At 51.4% G+C, this 19,523-nt stretch overlaps 1 protein-coding gene across 1 annotated transcript; it reads right to left on the reverse strand.

Moving 5' to 3' along the window:
- Nucleotides 1–7,506: 7,506 nt before the first annotated feature.
- LOC127462674 (galanin receptor 2b-like) lies at nt 7,507–12,822 on the reverse strand. The gene is made up of 2 exons (XM_051771534.1): nt 12,319–12,822; nt 7,507–11,122 (listed from the first exon to the last, which is right to left on the reverse strand). The coding sequence occupies exons 1-2, from the start codon at nt 12,723–12,725 to the stop codon at nt 10,384–10,386; spliced, it is 1,146 nt and encodes a 381-aa protein (XP_051627494.1). The 5' UTR covers nt 12,726–12,822; the 3' UTR covers nt 7,507–10,383.
- Nucleotides 12,823–19,523: the final 6,701 nt, after the last annotated feature.

The raw sequence follows: 19,523 nt of genomic DNA on the forward strand, positions 1-19,523 counted from the left end.
GGCAGTGCTGGGTTAATGACTGGACTTGACAAAGAGGTCTTTTCCAACCCAAAGACTCCAAGCTCTCATCCAGCCCGACTCCACTGCTCCATGCCCCCACTGCACTGGGTCCTGTGCACAAGGGCAGCAGCTCATGATGGAGTCGAGGCTCAGGGGAGAAACTCATGTTGTTTTAACTATATGCATTTTGCTCTTCCTCTGCTTTAAAACCATCTCTCTCTGCAAAGCTTTCTCATTAAATTGTTCAGGGAATAAAGCACAAGTGGTCTAATTGAAAACAGCACCAAACGTGGGAGAAATTTAAGCTAAGATCGACTTATTCTAGATTTAGCTACTGGCTGGGTCAACAGCCAGCGGGGAGTCATTAGTAGGAACAGGAAGGACGTGGATAGGTGTTGTGGGCAGGAAGCTGTACAGGACACAGAACCAGGATTGTGCTGTCTCACACAAAGTCAGGATGAACACATTAGCAGCAGGCTGTGTAATGTTCTAATATTAGCAAATCTGCAAACAGCTCTCTGTCTGCAGCCTCGAGCAGGCTGTGCTCCAGCACAGCATCCCCATGTTGGAGAGGGGCAGGCTGTGCCAGGCTGGGGGGCAGGAGCTGGCTGCTACTCGTGCTGTGGAGAGGGGTGCAGCCCCTTTGCTCAGACTCCCCGCAGGCTGTTCTCAGGGGCAGTGGCACTAACAGGTACTCAGGTGATGTGAGGTGGGAGAGCCTTCAGCCTGCTCCATATGGACCTGGTGCAAGGGCTACGTATTCCCCGCAGGTTCTGCTGCACCAGTCTGTGAGGTCTCTCCATTGTTGTCAGGTGTCTTCTGTTTCTTGTTTTTGGGCAAGAGCAGTTGATGACACAGGTTGAGCACAGGGTGAGGTAATTCTGTTTATGGAGAATATTCCCTAATGGAAATTATTTCTCATGTGTCAAAGCTGTTGATGTGAACTGACTACAATGTGCCAGCCTGTCGGATGGCACTGAACAATTTGTGTTTAAATATCCCTTGAAATACGTGCCTTGCTCTGGGAAGGCCTGATCCAGAATCCAGCCCAGCAAATTGGAGCCTGTCCAATGGACTCCATTTGAATCCTTTTATTGATGCAATAGTGCAAGTTGCTGTGAACTTCCAGGCAGTCACAGTCCATGACTATAGGGCTGAGAAGATGCTTTTGGCTCAGTCTTGCAGGGAGAGTGGTGTCTGAAGGTCCCAGCACAAGGAATGAGTTTAACTATTGCTGGCTTTGCAAAAAAGGGCAAGGTCCCATGTTAAGCTGTGGTACTGAGGTGAAGAGGAGCACAGGTGGCATTATTCTTTGAGGTTAATGGTGTCATCTGTGCTCAGTCCCAGGCAGTGGCAGAAGAAATGGAAGATGTGGGACCGGCTCTCACCTGCTTGTCTTGATGTTTTTGAACATGAAGTTAAAATCAGTGATTGGAGGGAAAAAAATCTGTGACTCCAGCTCAGAGTTCCCTCTCCTACAGCTGCTCCCAGAGCTGTCAATCCTCACCTGGCCTTCCTAGTGCCAGGAGTTGGCTTGGTCTGATGCCCTTAGACTAACTGGGGAGCTGCCTGCTGCAGTAACATCCCACAGTTAGGCACCTGTGGGTGCTTATGGACCTCTTGAGGGGTGGGAGGAAGGGTATATGAGGAGTTCCAGGTGCCTGGGGTGCTGATAGGGGTAGGTAGGGGCTGCGTGGGAAGAGAGGGTGAGGAGAGAGGGACACTGCAAGCAAGCTAAAACTGATGCAGGGCATACCTCTGCTGGCACCAGGGCAGGACATTTTTCCTTTCACCATGTGTCTGGTGCTCTCCCAAGCTGGCTTATAAAACAGGGTAATTGGAACTATGAAGTGCCCACAGTTCTGAAAACAGCAAGGACTGGGTGGCAGCATTCTGTCTTCCCCACTTGTGTGTGGCAGTGTGCAAGCCACTTCTGCAGAGTGACAGTGGTGCTTGTGGATGCTGCCTGTGGGGATGCCGTGCCTAACAGGAGCAGCCCCAGGGACTGAATCTGGCAGATCTCCCTCTCTGGACCCCTCTCTGAAGGGCCAGCCCTTGGCAAGTGAAGTCAGCCTTCCTTTTTTATTTGTTTTGAGTAGTGGTTGAAGATGGCGTGGGGACAATGGCACTGGGGAGGGGAGGGACTGTCTCCAGAACAGTCTGTATGACGAGAATCTGCGTGCAAGTAAGGGGAAACAGTGCTCTGATTCCCTGTGAGACCCTGGGAACTCCTGGGTGTGCTTGGCTGCACAATTGTTACAGACAGACCTAATGAATCCTGCCTGTTGCCAAAGCCTTGCACTTTGTGACTCGAAGAATTATCTTGGCCACTGAAAGGAGATAATTAGCTGTTCTCTTCTTCCCCACCTCCACCCCCAGCCCTTGCTGCCCTTTTTGTGCCATCCTCTGGACTACTGTGACTCTGATGCTCTCTTGCTATATAGTAATCTCACCTTTATGGCCTCTGCAGCCCCTCCCTCCATCCCTCCATCCATCTTAGAGGAAAGATGGTGGCATACTGTCTCTTGAGGGGATTATGTCTGCCCACAGCTCCCCTCCAAGCCTGGTGTTATATTCCCTGGCCTCAGTTTCCTTAAATTCCCCTGGCTGTCTGGGGATGGTTTAGCTGTTTCCACTGATGCATTTTGGGTACATGGGGAAAACAAAGATGTGACAAATATGGGATTCTGTATATGGCAGTCATGTGGGCCTTGAATCTAAACCTGACTCACCCACTGAATGCAGTTTTGTTAAAAGATTGTGTTTCCACCCAGAAACATCCAGCCCTGCTATCCCTGGCACAGCTTCTTTTTCCATTGACCAGAGCATTATTCATCCAAATGAAATTATTGCTCTCTGAAAGTTGAGTGCTCTTGGTCAGCAAGGAAGGACAGACTTGCTTTAAGAGCCGATGGAGCCATTTATTTATGTGTGTGTGGGTTGATCCTCATTGCTCTGAAGACATCTGGAAGCATTGTGATTCCTGTACAGAAGCACAGACTGTATTATTTTGGTGCCAGGTCATGCTACAGGCTCCTCAATCACAGCATTTACGCAAGGGATATATTGGGAGGATGGAGAAGCAGGCATGGGAGGATGAAGCCCAGCCCATCCAGAGGACAGGCTCCATGCTCATGGGAGACATCTGTCTGCTCCTATCCTTACTGATCCCATCTGAAATCTCCAGGACTCACATCTCCTCCTTGACTGTACCACCACTGCACTTATTAATCTGCCAGGTCCCTGTATGAGCCACCCAGCTAAATGATGGTGCGTGTCTATGCCAATATATGTGAGTTAGTACCAGCCTGTCTGACATTAAGGGAGAGAGCCGTAATTCAGGTAATTTACAAGCCATTCAGTATCAGCCAGGGAAAGCAAATGGTCTTTCACCTGGGAAGAACACTGTGTGTCCAAATCATTGCAACACAGAGCAAAACCAGAGATCTCTAGACAGCCTAGGGCAAAACCCCCAGTGGCAGTGCTGTGTTGAGCTTTGTCCCGAGGACAACCAAAACTCAACCCCCAGGTTCAGGTGAGCTCCCAGTGCTCCCCTCAGAGTGGGGTGACTCTTGGCTCTGCCATGGCTCGTTGCTGGGGCTGGGGTTTGAAATGTGTGCTGTACTCATCTCTCTGGGTGAATGGGCACATCTCAGGGCATTACTGTTCACCCTGGGTGACAACGCAGTCATCCTGTCCAGCAAGGTATATCCAGATGACAAAGAAGCTTGAGAAAATTGCTCATTCTCATGCACATCAGGAAGAAATGAGTTCTGTCAATGAGTTCACCACTGTAAGACAACTGTGAATAACCTGGCAAAGGCAATCTCATTTCCAGCATTTCTGAGTGCCGCTGGTGCTCTCCAGAAGGCAGCAACTGCAGGGCCTGTTGGGAGCCCAGTGTGCACTCTGCTGGGAGGGATGTGATGATCTGTTTGGATCTCTCAAATTTACAGGACAGTGTACTCTGTGATTTAAACTTTATTTCATGAGCTCATTCAGAAATACAGCAAAATTGGAGCAGTGACTGAGTGAACAGTCACAGGGGGTGACTGACAGGCATTGCCACTGACTGCCTCTGCCATCAAGGGCATATACTTACCCTAGGGCTTCCCTGATATGCTGCTGAGAAGGACTGCTGTGGGATGGTGCCTGGGGCCAGGCATTCACCTCTGCTGCTCCTGCCATGTTTCAGGTGGTAGGGCTCTGATTAGCTCCTGCTGATCACAACCCTTGTCCCGAGCCCCTGGGTGGGTGCCAACCCTTAATTCAGCTTAAGGAGGTAGCTGGGAATTGGGACTGTTGTGCTCATCAGCCTGGCATGCCTTGCAGCGATGAGCTATGGTTCTCAGGGCAGGACATGTGGGTGCTTCGAGATCCACTTCCATCTCTTTCCCCTGCTGCTGGCTTCCTCAGAACAGTCAGTACCGTCCTTGCCTGGAGAATAAGTCTTATCTCCCTTGGAGAGCTGCTAAACTCCCTGTGGGGGACAGGAATCTTCCAGAAATTATGTGCTAAACAGTGCCAGAGCCTCTCTTTAGTAGGCTCCCTGCTTGTTCCTATGACTAGCACATGTCCTTTGTCTCCCAAGTGCTGCTGTGGCCCTTCCCTTCTGGCTCAGGGGCAAAGAACAACTCTGCTGCTGAAATCACTCCTACACCTTCATGTTAAGCAAATATGCCTTGGGACTGGAAGGGGATTTCACTTGACCGCTTCTGCTGCTGTGCTGGAGGGACCTGTGCTGATGCTGCCTTGTGCCACATGCAGGCACCTGTAGTTTTGGAGTGGTTTTGGAGTGGTTTTCTCTGGTTTTGGGAGTCCCAATGTTAGCCTCTGGAGTGGTGATTCAGGCTGACTGAGTTATGCACCACTGCATTCTGTGTGTTCTTGTGCCTGCATGTCCTCACCATCAGAGCCCTGTCTGATGCGCTGCTGTGCCTGGACTCTTGGCTGAGTCCTCTGCTGCCCAGAGTTTGAATGGCTGTGGCTGAGATTTATCTGCTGAACCCTAATGTGTTACCTGAAGGTTTCTCTTGGATATATTCTGCTGTTCGTGGGTTTTTTTTCTTAGTTTTAACTGAATGTATCCAGACGAAATGCGGTGACTTTTCACCACAGTTGCATTTATTTCCTTTCTCTCCCTCTCTCTCCCTTCCCCACCTCTTCCCTCCTCACCTTAAAAGACCTTGCCAGAATATAACTCCTAGCTCTTCCTAGTGTAGAGAAAGCTGTCTGCTATGGAGGGAGAAGGTGAGTCAAGGTTCTTTCAGCATGGAATGGGAGAGACTCCTGCATCTCAGGGGTCACTGGTAGAAGATGCTCTGTAACTGGTGTCTGGTGCCCGGTGCCCGGTTGGCAGTGGGTGATGTCCTTGGACAAGAAGATTTAAGACAGAATGTCCTTTTGGACTGGATGTAGAAAATTATTTTGACTGACTCCATGAGCCAAGGACAGGACTCATATGTGACTGGACAGATGCTGTGGCATTGTAAAGAAAAAGTGTAATGCCTGTTTGATGAGTATCATTAAAATCTCATGGCAGGATGGAGAGAGGCAGTACAAGCAAAAACCTAAAAAATAATCTGTGAGGGAAGATTGATTGAACTGGAGTTTTTCTTCTTCTGTCCTCCTCATTCTTTTGAGGCTGAAGTCCTCACGTAGGGCAGTCATTGCTGCAGTGATGCAGCGATAGCTTTTCTCTCCCTTCTGTCGGTGAGATGAAGTCCAGGGGCTTTGGTTTGCTGACAAACAGATTAGGCACTAAAAAAAAAAAAAAGTGATGGAAAAGCTGGAGGAGCTCTTTGTGGGGAGGTTTTAAGAACAATTGTCAGTGACCCAGGCAAGTGGGGCGCACAGGGTTTTGCTCCCTGTGGTTCTGACTGCAGCTCAGGTACACTAAGCCACCTGCCCCAGTGGTGGCTTATTCAATACAAACAGGGAAGGTGGTCAAGCCCTGTTATAACCATCTTGGTTGTGTTTCCCCTTGGGATACCATGCACAGGGGCTGCCCTTTGTGCCAGGCCTTTGTTGGCACTTCCCCATGGTTTTGGCCAGGCATCTAGTTTGATTTCTATCAGGATTCCCAGAACAGAGGTGCTTCTTGGAGCTCTGTTCACTTGATGTTCTACCTCATCTTGCTCTCTGTCATCTTTAGAAAGAAAAACAAAAACAGGTGAAAACCAGTCAGCAAACAGCCACACATAAAGTGACTCATGGCCTGTTCTTCACCATTAGGTACAGCATTTTAAATCTTAGACCTGGTTATTCTCCTGGTTTATTCCCTTCCTAATGAATTTCTGTCCCTTTTTGTCTCTAATGGCTATTAACATGTTTTTTTACGTTTCCTTTTTCTGAGCATGCTCATGATTGAGCTGCTGCAGTTCAAGTGTGAATTAACCCAAGTGTGCAAGGTGGGTGGTAGGACACCATTATCACCCACCACTGAGTGTTGTACAGATCCTACGTTACTATGGTCACCTTTCTGAACATCCTTTTCTGTTGGGAACTGAACTGCGCTTGTGAAAAACCTTGGTGCTTTGGGAGAGGAATGTTCTCGTAGAGTACTTGTGTGACAGAAGGATAATTCTCCCTCTGCTAATGTGGGAATGACACGGGAGAACCAAAGATGTGGTCCAAACACCCCCTGAAAGGTGGTGATCTGAGACACTTGGATCAGACGAGGAGGTGTCATCTGAGCAGCAGAGTCAAGTTCTGGGACTTGACTGATTGGTTTGATCCTTCAAACCAAAGAGACATGTAGGCAGAGAGAGAGGACCGATGAATGCATGGGCAGTTATGGTGACTGCCCTGGGCTGGGAGTCCTGGCTGGAGGAGGTGGAGGCTGTGCTTGGCAGGTTTGGCAGAGCTGAGGATGCTTCTCTGCAATTTCAGATTGCTGGTCTTCTGATCCCAGAAGTTCTAGCGCATAGGCACTTTGAGGAGGGATTTTATTCTAAGAGAAAAACCTCTCTGCTGACGAAAGTTCCTCAGACTTCCACTAGGCCCTGTGTATCTTTCATTCCTTAAAAAAACCCCACTGAATGACCAGAAAAGAAGTAGAAATTAACTTTATAGTTGGAAAACCAAGATGAATCTGCACAGGAATGAGCACAACTATGCACAGATATCCCCAGCTGCAGACAGACTAGCACAGATAAGAGGGGGCACCTTTGCTGGCACCTTCAAATCCCGATTTGTAACTTTGATTTTAGCACTTGATGCTTGGAACTGCCCTTTCACAGGGGCCTGTCCTACTTGCTGGCTACTCTGACCTGAGGTTTGCTAGTCATCCCTGCCGTGCCCAGGACAGGTCTCTTCAGTTGCTGGCACCTGGACCCCTGGGACCTGCAGCTCCCTGTGGGGTTCGCCCCATTAGTTGGCACTCAGATGCAGCCCCATGTGGAGCTGCCTGATCGCCCTGGTGGCTCAGGATGGGAACTCATTCTGCTTGTGAGTGACTTGTTATGTAGAGAGAGACTTTGAGCCACCGGGGCCAGCAGGGCTTAAGTCTTTGCATGGAATGCCCTGAGAAAGGAAGCATCTCCTTCCTCTTTTGAATCAATGTCTGATTCAGTTCTGGTTGCTGAGCCAACAGATAAGTGCCTGCCTGCTGGTAATCAAACCTACCATTATGGAGCTCACCTTACTGCAGTCACTCCAAACATGGGGGTGGAATTCGGGGGTGCTCTGTGAAATAGGTGATTGCAGAGCGCTGGCACCAAACTTGATGATAGGAAGCTTCCCAGCTGCTCCTCTGCGTCCCTGCTTGCCCCTGGCCCCTAGTGAGTGTCCCTTCCCTGGTACAGAGGAGCTGAAGCAGCTGGTTTTCTCCAGGGAGAACAGGTACATCAGGAATAGAGGAATGGCAGCCACTCAGTAGGTGCAAAACCACTGGTAAGCCCAGCACTGAGCCTCTGTCACAGGAGCTGTGGGTGATACCTACACAACATTTGTGGGTTTCCACACCTATTAAAATCTTTGCATTTGGACAAAGTTGCTTGTGTGGTTCTCATTAGCAAGACAACAGAAGCAAGCAAGCCATGCACCAAGGCACCTGGGGCACCTCTTGCTTGTAACTTCCAGAGCTTCCTGAGAAAACTGTGTGTAACCAAGGGTTAATTTGGTGGGAACAAATGCAGTTACTTTAGATGGAACTCTTCCATTCAAATCCCATTTGAAAAGTCTCTCCTGGTCTGAGCACATCAGGAACTCTTCTTGTGCTGCAAGCTGAATTTTCATTGTTTTGGAGAGCATTTCTGTGTTTAAGAAGACTTAGGTACTATTTCCTGATGCGCCTTCTCCATCTTGATGCCATCTCTTTTGAAATGCTTACTTCTGATCTTTGCACACAAACGTGGATTTTATTCTGAGAGGAAAAGCTTCTCCTCTGTTTGAGCATGTGCAGATGAAGGTCTACTGTCTGCATGCAGGGTGAGTAGAGGCTGTATGCTTCCCAGGCAGGGATGATACCCCAGGCCCCAACTCCATCCATCCCACTTTGTCTCTTCCCATCAACTCCCAGGTAACTTCCAGCTCTAGCTTGACAGCCAAGTGTCTGAAATTGCCCTTAGCAGTTTAACTCAGTGTGCTGGCCTCAGGGTCGACCCAGATAACAGGCTTAGGTGAATGAGGTTGAGGGACACAATGTTCTCCTCTCGGGGATGCAGTGATGGAGTGAATCCCACAGGAGAATAAATTCAGGTAATTCCCTGGAAAATCTGCAGTCACCTTCCTACAGACAGCAAAAAATTTAAAATGCCTTTCAGCATTCGTCTTTCATCTACAGCTGTTTGTGCCTTTGCCAGCAGGACCAATGAGCAATGGCAGATGCATCTCTGTTTGGTAAGTTCTTGCTTGGTGACTCCGTCACAGAAAATTCTTTTTCTGTGTTTTTTTGGTTTGTTTGTTTGTTTGTTTTGTTTGTTTGTTTGTTTGTTTGTTTTCCCCCAGGAGAAGAGTTTGGGTAAGAAAGCCCTAGCAGTAACTAGAGCTTTGCTAAAGACCACAGCTATCAATCTGATCCAAGCAGAGAAAAATCAAGCTTGGTTCCTTAAGTGTGAAGGTGAGGCAGAGAAGGTGTTTACTGATGAGCTGGAGCAGATGGAGACTGTATGGCTGGTTGCAGAAGTATGGTTACCTGCGCAAGCATGGTAGCTGCAGAACTTCACTAACACTAATGAAGAATGGGATGCAGAGGGCTTCTGCTGGAATTGTTTCCTGGAAAACTCATACCTATTCATGACCCCAGAGCCTGAACTAGAAACAGCAATCCTTGGTGACCAGCCAGGGGAGGAGTGCCTGCTGTGCATGAGTGACACTGGTCTTGACACAGGCACCACACGATGATGCCACACAGGACAACTATCAGGAGCCCCAGAGAGCTCCATCTCCTGCCAAGGCCCTTTACAACCCACCAGACTGCTCAAAATGGAAGGGAAGGGGAAGCTCCTGTTTCGTTAATAGGGGCTCAGTGGGACTAAAGGACAAGCCTTAGGCAGCAGCTGCCTTCCCCTTCTCCTGAGCCTGAGGTTTCCTCTGCTGCGTTTGCTCCTGAGCTGAGTCTGGCAGCGTCAATGCACCCCAGGTTACCACTGCAGGCCCCACTATTGCCTGGATGAGGGAAGTGCATTTATTTGCTCTGGGTTAGAAAGATGTCTCTAGTAAAGAAGCAACATCCCTTCCCTCACAGAGAGCCCCTGACCTGTCCCACATCCCAGAGGAGGACTCAGTCACTGAGAGCAATGCACCAGCACCAAAGCCATCCCTGCAGCCATCCACAGGCTGTGCCAGGTGCTTCCCACACCACCTTTGCACTGCCCTTCTCCCTTGCCATTCCTGCTGTGGGAGCCAGTCTGGCCACATGGGGCAGTGGGAGGCAGAAGGAACTCTGTGTTTGGCACTGTTTTAAATCTGGCCACTTGTGTCTTTTCTCTGAACATTTTAATGAGAAAGCTTTCCCAGAGGGAGATGATTTTAACGCAGAGGAAGAGCAAAATGCACATAGTTAAAACAACATGAGTTTCTCCCCTGAGCCTTGACTCCATCTTGAACTGCTCCCCTTGTGCACAGGACCCAGTTCAGTGGGGCCATGGAGCAGTGGAATTCTGCTGGATGAGAGCCCAGACAGGAGCTGGAGCTTTAATCCTTGGAATCCAGGCAGTTTGAGGATCAGGGTGAGCCTGGGTCAATTTCTTTCCTCACATTCAGCATCTGGTGGGGAGATGGCTCAAGAGAACTGTTGGTGCATGGAATGGGAAGGAACGACAAGGGCAGAAGCAGTGTTTAGCAGTTTCTGGCTTGCCTTTCCAGCATCCCCTCTCACCCAGTGGGAAAGAGTGGCCTGAAGTTGGTGACAGAGCTGAGCTGGCAAATGGAGTTTGGCCGCTAAGAAATATGAAGGGGCTTGGAGGTACCAGAAGGGACTGCCACGGAAGCTGGGTCCATCTCATGCCTATTAATCTCCTTGTGCATCTGGGACACTTCAGTGGGAGCTGCCCCAAATCCAGGCACAATGTCGGCAACATGCACCACACGTACGTTATTGTGGTGCTTTTTTCTCAAGAGACAGCTGAAAACCTTCTTGAAGCCCTTGCGGAAGTGCTTGGAGACTAGGGCATAGACGATGGGGTTGAGGCAGGAGTTGGCATAGGCCATGCAGTGGGAGAGCAGGCGGAAGGCGTAGGTGGCCTGGTTGAAGGGGAAGTCTCCATAGAGGTATCGGAGGATGACTACGTGGTAGGGCAGCCAGCACAGGCAGAAAAGGATGGTTACAACGATGACCATCTTGGTTACCTTCCACTTGGCCTTCCTGGACTCTGATATGTCCTCCAGAGGGTCCACTGCTGTCCACAGGTACTTGATGGTTCTGGTGTAGGAGAGGCTGATGACGAGCACTGGGATGATGTAGCCGAAGGCAAACGTGCTGGTGTCCATGACCTTGCGTCTCCACTCCTCCCACCCAGGCATGCAAATGTAGCTGGACTCCCACTCAATCAGGACGTAGTAGCTTAGGTAGGGCCCAGCAAAGACCACAGAGAGGCCCCAGATCACAGCCATGGCTGCCACTGCACTGTGGGGGGTCCGCAGCTCCCGGGAGCGCAGTGGATAACGGATAGCCAGGTATCTGGGCAGGAGAGAAAAGCAACCAGCACTGAGGTTTCAGCCAAGCTCTGCCTGGTCACATAAATTCCTGAGACAAGAGAGTGACCCTATATATGTTATCTTACACCCTCTTTGACATACAGTCCTGGGTAAAGCAGCTTTTCTCTTTCTAGCAAGGATGCATCTCTTTCTGGCCACAGCTGGCTCCCTGCTCCAGGTATGGTAGGGTGGGTTATGTCCCTGAGCTTGGGCACAGAGATGTTTCTGTGGAGACGAGGCAGATATCCACTGCTCAGCAGAATCTATCCAGCAGAAGGAGGTCTGAACTGAAGATTTAAGACCCGGGGTAACTTTACTGGGTGATGGGCTGAAGTTTCCTTCTGCCTGCAGGGCTGTGGACCTCTCATTGCAGAGGACCGTCTGGCCCTGTCTCTTCTTGGAACCTTGGAAGCAAGCTCAGGGAGCAAGGTGGGCTGGGATGTGTTCCCTAGTGCAGTCAGGGCTGGAGCTTATCCCAGTGGGGACCTCTTCTTCAACCTGGCCCAGAAGTGTGGGCCTAGTCAGAAGGGTAGCTGACACAGTTGCCTTACAGAGCCCTTAGGAACAATGTAGGTGACACCAGTCAGGGACCAGCATGTCCTAGGTGACCTCCAAGAAGGAACTGGGCTTGTGGTGCGGGTGCCTTTCTGGGCAGAATGCAGAAGGGCTGGGGGCAGGGCGGGGACAGGAATTGCTTGGTGACAAGTTTTTTTACTGAGTTGGCAGTCCCTGAGAAATGAGAGGTGTTTACTGCAGGACTGGGGTCTCTCCTGTGGCTCCTGCTGTGGTGCCCTGTTGACCTTGCTACTGCACAGGATGCTTTTCGGAAATGGTGGCTCAGGGACAGCTGTAACCCTGTAAGTAGCATCTCTAATGCAGAGCTGGTGACTCTCTGTGGGAGTCTGGGGCACAGTGGGGAGCCGAGCTTGGGTCTCAAGTGCTCTAACCGTGGGGAGATCTTTCCTGCAGAAAGATCTGCACTTGAGAGATCTGGAAATGCTTCTTGCAAGTCATTAGGGCAAAGGAGACACAACTGGTCCCCGAACTACCTCTGGCATGCATTGATACCACTGGGGCTTGAATTGTCTGCCTAGAGGCGGTGGGCTATGCTCTTCCCATGCCCTCTGCCCACTCGGACTGCTTTCCTTCCCCAGCCCAAGGGCACCTGTAGATTATTACCTGTCCACAGAGACAGCAGCCAGAGTAAAGCTGCTAGCATACATGGTGAGGTAGATGAAGAAATGGACAGCCTTGCAGATGAAGGAGCCAAAGATCCATCCCTCAAGGGAGTAGATGGTGGCCTGGAAGGGCACGCAGAAGACGATGAAGAAGAAGTCGGCCAGGCTGAGGTTGAGGATGAAGAGGTTGGTAGTGTTGTGGCCCCTCTGCCCATTGCGCAGCAGCACAGCCAACACCAGGCTGTTGCCCACTGTGCCCAGGAGGAAGATGAGGGAGAAGACCACAGGGACAATAACCCTGGCAGGGCTGAACTGGTAATTGTCAGAGGAGTTCCAGTACCCAGCCAAGTTCACGAAGTCCTCGTGCTCTGTCATTCTGTGTTGTTGTGAGACGCAGGAGCCTGGCATAAGACAGGGAAAGATGTGAGAGACTGGAGAAACATTGCCTAGCCTGTAAGTTTGGCTGGTGGGCCCACTGGATCACTGGAGACACAGAGCCCTGTTCCCAGCTTTGTGACCCACATCCTTTATTGCAGATTCCTCTGGACACTGCTGCCTGAAGGACAGGTAGGCTTGGCTGGGGGCAAGAGGTGTCCTGCTTCCCTGTTCTGTCCTTGAAATGAAGCCACAGCCCATATTCGGATGCTGCCTTGGACTGATGATGCTGGCGGTGAGGTTTAGGGGAGAGAAGAGGATGGCACCTGTCCCCAGCTTTCTCCTCTGTGGGAGAATGGAGCCAGGATTTCTGCCTCCCAGCTGGTCCAGCTGACGGCAGGAGGGGTGTGATGTTCTTTCCACCAGTGGGGCTCCAGCTCCAAACCCGTGGTCTGGACAAGCCAAGATGTTGCTCCCCCACTACTGACATGCAGATTTTTATCCCTCTCCTGCTCTCAGCTCTTTTGGTACCTGCTCTTAGAATAAACTTCACATACTAGGCATGGAGCTGGAAATGCTTTTTGCAGTGACAGCTACTTCGCAGCTCCTATGTTGTGCCCAGGTGGGGACTTTCTGAAGACAGCTCTAATGGGACCCCTCCTTCTTTGGTTTGAGTGACCCAGATACATATTTCCCTTTCTGTGTTTCACAGGGCAGCTCTCCCAAGTGCTTGGGCTTTTCATATCATTCCCCTGCCCCCAAAATAAGCATTTGGGCTGCAAGCAGAAGGCAAAGTTGTGTCTGGAAGACCCAGATTTTCTGTCACAGGTATAGAAATCTGTCTGCACATTTCTGAGTTTTGAAGCTGAGCAAATATTCCATACACAGCTTCTCTTGAATAAAACATGGCCTGGGTTCTCCCCCATGTGCAGTGTTTGTAGGGATGTGCTCTGGTTAGCAGAGTATGGCCCAAGGCCACCATGAGTGTGGAGATTGCAGAGACTGTGCAAGAACCAAGCCTGTAGCTTGTGCGCTTTTTCAGGCTCGGGAACTAGTGAATGCTCCCCAGGGAACACCAGCAGTGCCAGTGCCTGAAGCAGGAACACTGTAAGGAGGCCATTCCCACAGGATGATGTCCATGATGTCCATGAATGCACAAGCCAAAGCATCATAAAGCCTCAGAGGTGTTTTACTGCTGTCTGGGGGCTGGTTCTACTCCCTGGGACCCAAGAGGTCACTACCCCTCATTTGTGACCATTGGATTGCTCTGATTGCCCCGACCCATCCTGAAACAGAGGGGGTTTCACAGGGATGACCTCAAGTTATGCTGAATGCGAATTTGCCTTGTGGCAGATGCAGCACAAAAATTTTATGTCTGGCTTAGACTCTACTGTTTTATAGTAATCTAGAGTTCCATGAATGCTGCCTATGTGGCAGAGGGATGAGCTTTCCTCTGGAAAGCTGGGATGGCCAGCACTGAAGTGCATACTACTTATTTTTCTAGATCTTCCTCAGGGTATGGACAAAACAAATTCCAATGGCAGTGTCAGGTACTCACCTAAGAGAAGAGTACCCCTCACAGTATGGATGTGTGGGAAGCAGGAGAGCTTACACAGGGCCTGGAAGGACCAGGAAAGATAGATGTATGGGAGCCTGCCAGAGGGTCTGGTGCAAGACACTGGTTCAGGACCTTGGTCTCCTATACTGCTTAACTTCTCTGGGACCAGGGAGCTTCCCTGTGTGCAGGGAAGAGCAATTCAGAGTGCCACTGAATTGCTCATTCTTACATCTAGTTGATTGCACTGGCTTAGGCTGTGCTTGGGATGATGTGCCATGCAAGGCTGTGGCACTGAGATCCTTTTTCCATGAGGCTGTGAAAGGTATTAGCAAAGCTGGAGAAGAGCTGACAGCTAGAAACATGCATTGTCTTATTATCTACCCAGACAGTGTCTGTGTTGCCTGGTAGTGTCTCTGGCTGCTTCACTCTGCATTCCCCTACATCCTTCTCATTCCCAAGCTCACCCTCTTTCTTTGCTCTGTCTCTTGCAAGGCAGATGAACTGCTAGTCAGCCCTTCTCAAAGACTGCTCTAAAGAGAACAAAATGACAGGGAAATACCGGCACCCTCACTTGCAAATTAAGGAAGGCAACAACTGCAAGGAAGACACCCCTCCCTGGCGCAACCTGCAGTGCCATCACTTTGAAGTAATAGCACATCACATAGCCTGGTTGCAGTCCAAATTTGATACTCCTTGATGTTTAAGTGAGAAGTTCATCCTTTACTTGGAAAAACTGTTTATGTCTGTCAGGGAGCCATTTCTGTTGTCATTCACCCCTCAGTTCTAAGCTTATTTCTTGAGCCTGTAGGAATGGGAGTTCAGGAAGATTTGTGAATTCTTTTGGGGGACAATCAGTGGCCAGGAGCAAAGTGCCAGCTGGGATGTGGTGGCAGGATGGTAGTTGTACCATCGCCACAGCATTGAGGTTCTCCCTGGTTGCTTGTGGCTCATGACCCAGAGGGTAAGGGTCATAAAGGCAAAACAGTGCTTCAGTCCCCTTTTACGGATAGGACTTGAGACACAGTGAGCATGAAGAGATGGCTTTGCAGCCAGCTGGATCAGGGAACAAATCTCTGCCGGGTTAGCTCTGATTCACCCCTCTGTGCACAGTCCTGCCTGCAGACGGGACAGTGATAGAACAGACATGGAGTGAGAGCAAGGTCTCTGAAGTGACATACATGAACTGTGACACTGGTGCTGGGACACTGAGATGCTTAGAGAGTCATTCAGAGCATTTCTGGCAGAGTGGGATGTCTCCAGGTCCCTATTTAGGATCTTCTTGGGAAACTGCCACTCATCCCCATGGCTCTGTTGTCCCTTGGAAGCATTTTGCAACCTTCTCATACCTTTTTGTGAACAGGTGTATGTCAATGAGTTTCACTTGGTAATGAATAGCCTTGAGGAGCAGCGAGAGGGAAAACTGCTTTGAGAGGAAGGATGATGCAGAGCATGGGCAGCCGGGTTGCTCTCCCACATCTGCTGCTCAGGGCTAGCAGGGGCAAAGACGATATGATGGAGAAAGTAATATTCCCAGGGATGAGAACCCAATCAGTGGCAAAGTTGGGACTCAAGAAACCTGATTTTTCTAACGAGGATTTGGTAGGGAATTGTTTGGGAGAATGGTTCCCAATACCAGCTGGTGGGGTTAACAAAAAGTCCAACACAGAGCCCTGATGAAGGCAGGCAGCATGTCATGCCAGGGAAGCTGTGAGCCAGCACAGCCAACTCCTGCGGCCAGGGAAGGTCAAGAAAGGCAGGAGGAGGCAGTGTAAGGGGACAGATAGCAGTGTCGGGAGGGACAACAGAGACCCTGTTGATATGGACAGATAGGAGCAAGGAAAAGGACGGGGAGCAGGCAGCCTGCACTCTGCTGCAGTGGGAACTCCCCGGGCTGGCTCTGCTGTTGTCCTGGCTGAGGGTGCCTCCGCTCCCCCTTCGTGCAGCACAGCTGCCTCATTCACTCTTCAGGGCCACAGGGCAGAGCTGCTCCGGGAGCCCACACTGCCCGCCAGCACCTTCCAGGCAGACCACCCGGGCAGGGGCGGGCGGCCCGAGCACTGTTTTGTCCCGCGGCGGGCACGGATGTTTGTGCCCCGGGGGGCTGCCCCGGCCCCGGAGTCGCTCCCCGCGCCGCCCATCCCGTCCCGTCCCGCCCCGCCCCGCCAGAGATAGCCTTGTGCGGGGTCCCCAGCTCAGCCTTGTGCGGGGTCCCCAGCGCCCCGCTCCGCTCCCGGACGGACCCCGCTCCCCCCGCGCCGGCGGGACCCCACCTGGGCCGAGGGCAGCTCTCCCTGCTGCTGCCGGTCCCACCTCTGCCCCTGCTGCCAGTGCCGCTGCCGGTGCCCGGTGCCAGTGCCGCTCGGGCAGAGCCTGGTGCCAGCGGCGGCTCCGCCCTGGCCCCGCGCCCCCGCTTCCGCACTCGCTTTCACACACACGCACACGCACTCCAACACCTGCACCCCGCAACACCCGCCTCCCGCACTCAGATCGCACCCAGTATACGCCAGTGCCCCCGAGCTCACACTCAGAGCATCCACCGGCACGCACAACCTCTGCAACACCGACACCGAGCACAGCCTGGCGCGCACACACTCCTCCACACCTGCACATCCGCACGCACATCCCTCAGCACCAGCCACCGCTTCCCTGTCCCTGGCACTCGGGAATGCTCTAGAGGTTCCTGGGGACCTGAGGGGCAGCTGGAGTCCCACAGCAGCCGGGGCGGCTAAGACCACTGTGAACAGACTGGGTATCTCTAAGGGAACCCAGGGAGGCACCAGCTCCTCGGCGACACATGCAAACACGTATTTCAGACCCCCAGCAGCCACAGAGTCATGGCAGGGGTGCCCTCAGCCCCTCTCCTGAGGGGCATCCTCATGGCTATTCTCCTTCCCTCCCTGCCACTTTGACCACTGTGTTGTGCTGTGTGCTGCTTCAGCATCCAGAGTAATGGTGTCACTGGGGAAGGGGGTGCAGGGCCTGTGTAGCACGAGGTATGGCAGGAGCCCCCTGGCCCCAGACAGGTAGGATGGAGGACTGTATTCAGTCAGCAGCGAGCCAGAGACGGAGCAGTAGGCTGAGTGCCTGTACCACCAGAGGTGGTGGAAGTGTAGCTGACTAGCTCTCACAGACAGAGCCCATACCAACCCTGCCTCAGCTGGCAGGGTCTCAGCAGCAAGAGGGCTCCATGAAGCACCTGGCTGAGGTCAGGGCTGTGCACTGTGTAGAGTGGATGCAGAAGCACATTGAGGTCCCATACAGAGAACCCCATAATGGAGTCATCACTGGTGATCCAGAACCCAATATGTTTCCCCACTCTCTTTTGGACCACAGGAGAGGGATATGCTGGTGAGAAGATGCAGTGTCACCTTCTGACTGTCCCCTTGGGTTCCCTGCACCCCAGGGTCAGCATCTGGGCTCCGGGGATGGGCTGGATGCCTTGTTCCAGCTGGACTGGCGGGTCCAGGCTGCTGGAGAGCTGCTGACCAGCTGTGAACTTTGCAGATGGCAAACCCACTCCCTGGGGTGGGTTTTCCCGGTGCTGTTCCCCAGGACACTGCCTGCTTTCTGCCTGCCTGCAGCAGGCACTGTGGTGCTCCGTGGCTCACATCACCACCCTGTGTCCGTCTGTGGGTGTTACCAGTGCAGAGCTATGCCTACCTGGCATGGTGGCTGGGACAGACTCTGGCCTTGGTCAGCAAGGGGCTGACCTGATGAAGCCTGAGATCTCTGCAGGACTTGGCCTCCCTGAGCTGGCAGAGCTAAAGCTCTGGATGAAACATCTTCTGTTTCCAGCTCTGTGCTGCTGCTCAGGGCTCCGGGGTGGGGACTTGTCGCATGTGTTGGCTACCATAGTCCCTCAAGGCCAGGCCCAGCCTCATCTCCTGGGCACTGCTGCTGCACCCGCCTTGAGCCTTCCTCTTGCCTCTCCTCCCTTCTGTTCTCTTGCTGCCTGGACACTTGGCCCCTGCAGGGAAGCACCTTCCACTGGAGCAGGGTGGCAGCGAGGGCAGGGTGCCAATTCCCTGGCATAGTGGGTAAGAGGATGGTGATCCCCAGGACATAGTGTGGAGTTCCTGGAATTGGGGGCTCCAGAGTAGCCCCCAGGCTTGGCCCAGTTCCTTGCTCCTCTCCTTCTACATCCCTCTATCCTGCTACTCTTCCATATGTGTCTTTCTCCATCTCAGTCTCCCTATCCCTCTCTTTCCTGCTCCTTATCCCTCTTTTTCTCTCTCTGTTTCTGTTTGGCTCCCCATTACCATCTTCAGCAGACCAGATCACCAACATATAAACAGGTTCTATAATGGGTATACAAAAGTGTACTATTGTGAACACTTTTGTATAAGGTACAAAAGATACATTGTATAATTGTGTGTTCGTCACACTATGTATCTATAAAGCCTCTGCATGTCAAGAGTTGTAAGGCACCAAGGTGTTCTCATAGATGGATGACAGTCAAGCGATTGGAGCTACAGGAGAGAAAGAGGGAGAGAGAAGCATCTGAATAGTAAGATTCTCTGGTGGCACTAAAAGCAGCAGTCCTTGGGCCACGTCCTCATCTTCTACATCCCACTCCCTCCCTCTGCATCCCCTAGGTCTCTAGATCCCTGCCCTCCTCCCTGTCTGTCTCTGCCTCTTCTATTCATAGAATCACAGAATGTTAAGGATTTGGAACGGACCTTAAAGATCATCTAGTCCCAACTCCCTCTGCCATGGTCAGGGACACCTTCCACTAGACCAGGTTGCTTAAGGCTTTATCCAGCCTGGCCTTGAATACTGCCAGGGATGGGCCAACCACAGCTTCTCTGGCCAACCTGTTCCAGTGTCTCACCACACTCACAGTGAAGAATTTCTTCCTAATTTCTTCCTAATATCTAACCTAAATTTCCTCTCTTTCAATTTGTACCCATTACTCCTTGTCCTATCACTATAGTTGCTGATGAAGAGTCCCTCTCATGCTTCCCTTTAGATACCGGAAGATACAGATACTATTGTGCTGTTCTTTGTCCTTCCATCTCTCTCTTTGCCTATGCATCCCTCTGTCTGGCTTCCTGTCTCTCTGTCAGGCTTCCCATTCCTCTTTTTTCCTCCCTGTAATTTTTTCAGCTTCCTTGTACCACTGTTGTTCTCTCTATTTTGCAACCCACTCTATTCCCTCTCTTTCTCTATACCTCAGTCCTGGTCACTGTTGCTCTCTGTCCTTCTCTCCATCTCGAGTTTTGCTTGCTCCATCTCTCTGCCTTGCTCCCCATCGCTGCTTTTTTATTTCTTCA

The sequence above is a fragment of the Manacus candei genome, unplaced genomic scaffold (assembly GCF_025592945.1).
Source record: "Manacus candei isolate 608988 ecotype Guabito, Panama unplaced genomic scaffold, ASM2559294v1 h1tg000002l, whole genome shotgun sequence".
Taxonomy (NCBI): domain Eukaryota; kingdom Metazoa; phylum Chordata; class Aves; order Passeriformes; family Pipridae; genus Manacus; species Manacus candei.

Coding starts and splice junctions, on each gene's coding strand:
- LOC127462674 (XM_051771534.1), bottom strand. CDS start 12,725: ATGCCAGGCTCCTGCGTCTCACAACAACACAGAATGACAGAGCACGAG. Junction 11,123..12,318: donor GCTGCTGTCTCTGTGGACAG/GTAATAATCTAC, acceptor TCTCCTGCCCAG/ATACCTGGCTATCCGTTATC.